We start from the raw sequence: 6,628 nt of genomic DNA on the forward strand, positions 1-6,628 counted from the left end.
GTGTGTGTGTGTGTGTGTGTGTGTGTGTGTACGTGCACGTGCACGTGCACACACACATGGATGAATGGGAACAGATTGAACAAGGCTGGACAGAGGAGAATTCGAGGCTCTGGTACAGGCAGATGGTGGCTTGCGCACACATATCCATACCACTGGCATCTTAACTGTCCTTCTTTCATTTGGCGTCTTTGCTCTCTTTGGTGTTAATAAATTTGGGGACTGACTCATGCCTCTGGCTGCCGGGAACCAGAACTCCGGGGAATGCTGGTTACCACTGTCACTGATTTCTACTGCTGTAGCAGCTGTAGACTCACTGCACAGCGGGCTGTTGTGGGCCACTGAGAACGCTTCTGCTAGGTCAGAGGCCAGAGCCTCCCGCTAGGCCAGAGTCTTTGCAGGCTCCCTAAGGGGTAACTGCTGCCGAGGGGCATGGTGGGGTGTGGGCAGGACAGTGGCAGTACAGAGGCCCTGGGCAGGGTCATTCTCTGGACACTCCTCGAGCCACTTCCCACCTCCACCAGTACTGCTGTGGCATAGAAGTGGGGTGCTGGAGGCACTGTGGACCCTTGTACCAGGGGTGGCTTGTGCCACGTGAGAGTGTGCTTGTGGGCTCAGGAAGAGCATGAGTCCATCCCGTGGTCACACAGGACTAACAAACAGATGGCACAGGGTCCCGCTGCAGTGCAGTGTCTCCATACCTGAGAAGCCCCTGCTGTCCCTTGGCTCCCTGTCCCCAGCTTGGCTGCCACCCCTGCCAGGCCCCACCCACCATTCCAGCCTTGCCACATGCCCACTCACCATCTTTCACTTTGCCCTCCAGCATCCTCCTGCGACCAGGAGCACCAGTCTGCGCTCGAGGAGGCCAAGCAGCCGAAGAACGACAATGTAGTGATCCCTGAGTGTGCCCACGGTGGCCTCTACAAGCCGGTGCAGTGCCACCCGTCCACAGGGTACTGCTGGTGTGTGCTGGTCGACACAGGGCGCCCCATCCCTGGCACATCCACCAGGTAATGCCCAGCTGGGGGAGAGGGTATGGGGGTGTGTGAGGACCAGAGGGCGCCTGTCACGCAGGATGCTGTCTAGCCCCAGTGTGAATGCCAGGGTGTCAGCCAGTCCCTATGCTCTGCCTGGGTGGCCTTCAAGGGCAGGTGACTTCGGTATCTCATACCAGAGCACAGTGGGACTCTGGTGGTCACCAGGCTGATTGTGCTGCAGCAGGGATGCATATAAACCACGCTTCCAGGCGTGTCGGTCCCGTCTCCATGTCATGGGAGCGTGGCCTCCCCACAGTGAGTGCATCTGGTGGAAGCTGGGGCACCGGGAGCCCAGGTGGCCTCCTACAGAGTGTGCCTGGACGTGAATGTTCTGACACTTCCTAAGTTATTTCTTCCCATTTTCAAATATCACCACCAGGTATGTAGAGAGGAGAGCAGGTCTGGGTGGCCTTGGACGCCCTAGGACTCCCGGAGCTCAGGGAAGCAGTGCATGCAGGCTCCCTGATACCTGTTCCTTGGGAGCCTGACCTGGACGCCCCACTGCTCTTCCGTAAGAGGTGGGCGTGGTGCGGGGTTTAGTAGTAGCAAGGGTGGCCAGCACGGTGGGCGTGTGCCTTCTCTGTGCCTTCCCTGGTGCCAGCCCCTCTGCCGCTGGGCCTGTGCTCGCTGCTGTACGTGCAGGTCAGGCATCCGCTCACGGCACAGGCCCTGTTCGCCTGCATCTCCACAGCAGGCTGAAGGGTCCCCAGCAAGTGTGTCCGCAGGGAAGACCCAGGTGGAGCCTGGTGGTCACAGGCAGAGTCCTCACCCTGCATCGGCAGGGGTGAGAGCAGCACTTCTGGTGGTGCCCGAAGAGCCTATGAGCGCGTTGTAACGGGAGGGACGGGAACAGAGCGGGCCCTTCCCACACTGCGCGATTTCCCTCCACAGACCATGCCGCATCCTCCCAGGAGGGAGCTGTGGGTCGGGCTCTCCTTCCCAGGTTTGCCTGTAGGAAAGAGTAAGCTACTCTTGACAGGAAGGAGAATTCTCCCTGCAGACTTGGTGAATGTTCCCGCTCTCTATGTGGTGGAACCATCGCTGTGCCCTAGCCCAGGCCACACCAGGCCACCAGGAATGGGAGGATGCTTGCCACAGAGCACAAGGCCACGTGTGAGAGAGAGGTCTTGGGCTGACTGCCGCCCTCAGTCAGGGAGATGACAGATGCTGAGGTGGCAGCGGCAGACAGCATAGCAGTGGGTGCCTTGCTTGAGCTGGGCCCACAGACCTGCGTTCCGGGTGGGAGGCAGGAGTCCGCAGCCCTGGCAGGCTGGACCCGGGTGAGGCCGGGGGGATGGGGCATGTGGCACCTGGAAAGCAGGGGAGCATGGTAAAGGGCAGAGCCTTCAGAGTCAGCCTGGGTGAGCGCTGGATTCAAGCACCAGGGCGAGTGTGGGGCCGTTTATGAGGTGCGATGTCAGCTCTCGTGATGCGGAGCCACTCAGGCTCTTTTAGTTCTTTGTGTCTCTTCCAGCAAAACTGTGGCTAGGAGAAGGAGACTGAAGATTGGTGTGCACTGCAGGGACCGCGCCATCCCTATAAGCCGAGAGGCGCTGCAAGCTCAGGCTTGGTGGGGGCTACATCTTGGCAAGGCTGCAAGTCTTCCAGATCTGCCCTGATGTCGCCGTGTGTTGGCTCTGCGATCAGGCAGGGTCTCTTCATAGCCACAGGGTGGCTGTAGCCTATCTGACACCTTGTCCACATGCCGCAGTGTGCCGGGCCCACAGGGGCCTCCCGCACCAAATCTTTTCTCAAAGCCTCCTGTAAGATTCAGTTAATGGTCACTGTCTGCCATTGGGCCACACACCCATGAGAAAGGGTGTGTTTTACAGTGATCTGAACAAGCCCAGGAAGGCGGAATGTTGGATGGCGAGGCAGGGTCAGCCGAGCGAGCGCACAGTAAGCCACAGCCAACCTCCCCTTTCCTGCTGCTCTGTGTAACTGGGCACGCTCCCTGCAGAGAGCCTCCTGCACAGACGGACTCAGATACCACTGGTTTCCTGAATGCCGCCGACTTCCTGATTTCCTGGAAGGAGGGTCCAGGGTGATGTGATGCAGCCGGTTTACACCGAGGTGGAGAACAAGTGTTTGTTCTCATTTTCCACATCACCTGGTATGGAGGCAAATTAAAAAATTCAGTAAAAGTGAAGAGGTATGACGCCAGATGCACTTTTCGCTGTGAGCTAGCTCTCTTTCCTCAGCCATGCCCAAGTGTGGAAAGGCCCTCAATTGTCGGCCTGCAGGCCAGGCCAGATGCACTGGTATCCTGGCAGCCCGGACGCAGAGCAGCCTCAGCTGGAGCGTCTGAGTCCAGGCAGGAGGCGGGGCCGATGCTCCTGGTCCTGCTGTGCTCACTGCCTTGTGGACTGCACATGTGACTAAAGCTTGCCCTGGAGGAGGAGGAGGTGCCACATGCATGCAAGCCCACAGCCCAGCACCAGGGCGAGTGTGGAGCCATCCGGGAGGTACGATGCCAGCTCTTGTGATGCGGAGTCACTCAGGCTCTTCCAGTTCTTCATGTCTCTTCCAGCAAAACTGTGGCTAGACAAGGCCTACCAAGGAAGTAGATCAGGTGATGGCAAGCGATTTGCAGCCTGGGAGGCTCTCTGCAGGGAGCATGCCCAGGCTGGAATCCAGGCTGGAAGGATGGGGCGGCTGCAGCGTGGAAGGGGCTGCGGGGCTCAGCCTGATCAGGCTGCTCTCAGCTGCTGTGCGTGCATGCTTTGCTCTGCAGGACTGCAGGCGGAGGCTTTGCTCCCTGCTGTGGGCCTGGGGACTGCGCCTGCCCTTGGCCCACCACCAGAGCCCTTGCTGCCTGGCTCTGAGTGCGTGATACCAGGCTTGAAATCACCCTTTGCCCAGGCTTGGCCTGGAGTCCAATGGCATGCAGACATTCCAGAGGAGTATCTTGCCCCTTGCACACACACCTTAGAATAAATACTACTTCAAACACTCACAATAGCTGTCAGAGTGGAATTGAACCCTTTGAGGTAGGGACCGCTTCTTGAGATTACTGTTTCTTACCGTGTTTCACATTGCCCACTACTCTAAAAGGAACACAATGCTATCACTGAACTACATACATACACACCTGTCTGTCTATCTGCCAGCGTCAGCGCTAAGATTCTTAAGCTATCTCAGCCCCAAATTTGGAGTCAAGCCCAAATGACCACATAGAGTGGCTCACTCCCTCACTAGGAAGATCTCCTTAGGGGATCTAAACCAGGGATCAGAAACTGACACCTCTCTTTCATCGTCCATGTAAATGGTGAGATCTGAGTGGTCCCCGATATACTCAGAAAACAGAGAGGCAGATCTTGGTCCTAACCATGGAACATCCGACCCCCCAGGTGGCCCTCTGATGACCTAGCAGGTACCCACTCCTGGGCAGGTTTCCACTCCTCAGTCAAAGCTGGGACACTCGTCTGTCTTTGCACCGGCCACGTCTCACAGCTCCCCAGCTGCTCGAGTGTCCTTGTCCGTTCTAAGCTGATGCAGTTCCAATCCCCTCCAGTCCTATAGACACTGGCCCGGAAGAAAGTTCTTGCACCTGCATGTGTCTATGTTTTCCAAATTTAAGGTTGAGTATCTTCAGGTGATGTCTACGCTTTTTCACATGCGGTGAAAACACAGCTCAGTAACTCTTGGCCGGCAGGCTCTTTTTGTACACCTGAGTGCTTTGTTTTATTTTATTTTAAGGCCCTGGGGCTTGAGCTTACGGTCTTCACACTGCTCTGTATTCCTAGCCCCTCCCCCTGGTATTGAGACAGGGTCCAAGTCACTAAGTTACCCTTGCTGGGCTCCAATGTGCAGTTTTCCTGCCTCAGCCTTGCGAAGTGATGGGTGGTAGGTGTGCGCCACATCTGGCTGTGTTCTGATTCCCTGTCTTCAGGCCGAAGTCGCAGATGCACCAGGATGAGCCTACTGTGTCCAGGGTATGCCTGAGGGTTCTGCACTGTCCCATGCTGAGCCCTCTGCCTTCGCAAAGATCCACGTTAGTGGCTTTGGGGTACAACATGGTCATTGTTTCCCAGAGTGTATTGGGGGCTTTTCAGTTTCGATAACAGCATTTCAGAAAGGCTTAAGAGGCCCGTGAGACTAGGGAAAGCACTCACAGCAATCAGGGGTGCTGTGCAGGGGTGCTCGCTCTCGTCACGGCTGGGCAAGCCTGCTGCCAGGACTGGCGAGGACTGTCGGGGCCACCAGGAGAAAGAGGCTTAGAGAGTGTCCACAGAGACATTTGGCCTCCTGTTTCCTGTGCTCGACAAACACCCAAATGACGAAAGCTGGTAACCCAGTGACGCCTGTGCAGGGTGTGTGACTCCACACCCCTCAGACAGGAAGAAGGAGAAGGGAGCAGAGGGGAGGGCAAGTACGCGGGACCTTCATGGGGCTGGAACCCACAGCCCAAGAGGCCTTCCTCCTCAGCCTGCTCCTGAGACCACGCTCTTTGCGACCCCTGTGCTGACCTCAGTATTGGGCAGGCCAGGTGACCTGGGCTGGTGTCCCTTCCATCACATGGCAAGGCCCAGACTTGCAGGACAGAATCAGTGTGGGAGGAGTCACTAGGATCGCCCCAATGGGAAAATGGAGGTGCAGCAGCCCGGGGCTGCCCAGGACCTCATGGCATCCTGCTGCATGGCCGGACAAAGGCTGGGACATGTCTCACAAACCTGTGTCCTCAGTGTAGGGCCGTCAGGGAACCCCCTACAGTGGGCCTCCCATCTCCCAGGAGGGAACTCCCTAATCAGCCCCTCTGAAAAGCACCCATGGGAGCTGGCTCTGCAGCGAGTGTTGGCACAGAAACACAGGGACGATGGGCCAACGCGACTGGTGCCCCTGGCCCCGCACACTGACTGGGCATGTCCTCATCAGGCGGCCCCAGCCTCTGCACTGCAGCCCTTCCCTCTGTCTCCATGGTCGGTGGAGTGGCATCTTGAGGAGCTGCTGACTGGCATTGCTGGCTGCGCACGAGATGTCCTCTGGGTTTGGGGCAGGGTCTCCAGGCAGTGCAGTCCCTGCCTCCCAGGGTGTGTGCAGTTCCACATGCACTAGCGGTGGGGTGGGGGGGACCGGACTGCTTTTCTTTCTTCTTTTAAGCATTGGGACAAACTTCCATAGTTTCAGGAATTTGATGAGAATGCATTGGCCTTTGGGTAGTGTAGCAATGTAAAACTCTGGGTCTTTCTGAGAATTTGCTCTTTCTGGAGGACGTGGTCAGACTCAGGGCCCTCACCATTCCTGGCTGGCCTGGAGCAGTGTGTGCATGGGGTGTGCACTTTTCCTAAGACCCAGGAGGACGAGAGAGGAGGGTGGGTGTGGGCAGCTGGAAACCACCCATCAAGACTCCAAGAACAGCTGAAGACAGGCAGGCCAGGACGGCAGTCTTGCTGTCTTTCTTCCTGTCCCCTGTGAGAGTGCATTTCTTCCATTCATGACACACAGCGACAGAAGGTACCGAGCTGAGCATGTCGTGCTAGGAGGACCAGCCTGGGTCTGGGCTGTATCCTGCTCCTCGTGTGGTTTGCAAACGCACAGGAAATGGCAGAAGCCTGCCTCAGGGGCTCACACTAGCTGACTTCTCTTGTTGCCTG

General features: G+C 57.4%; 1 protein-coding gene across 1 annotated transcript in view; it reads left to right on the plus strand.

The window, feature by feature from the left end:
• Nucleotides 1-6,628, plus strand: part of Smoc2 (SPARC related modular calcium binding 2) — a 140,748-nt gene that overhangs the window by 99,282 nt on the left and 34,838 nt on the right. Inside the window, exon 8 of the mRNA XM_023711939.1 lies at nucleotides 821-1,007. Within this exon, the coding sequence (XP_023567707.1) occupies nucleotides 821-1,007 (187 nt within the window). The remainder of the gene's footprint in view (nucleotides 1-820; nucleotides 1,008-6,628) is intronic.

This window comes from Octodon degus, unplaced genomic scaffold (genome assembly GCF_000260255.1).
Source record: "Octodon degus isolate 3935 unplaced genomic scaffold, OctDeg1.0 scaffold00022, whole genome shotgun sequence".
Taxonomy (NCBI): Eukaryota; Metazoa; Chordata; class Mammalia; order Rodentia; family Octodontidae; genus Octodon; species Octodon degus.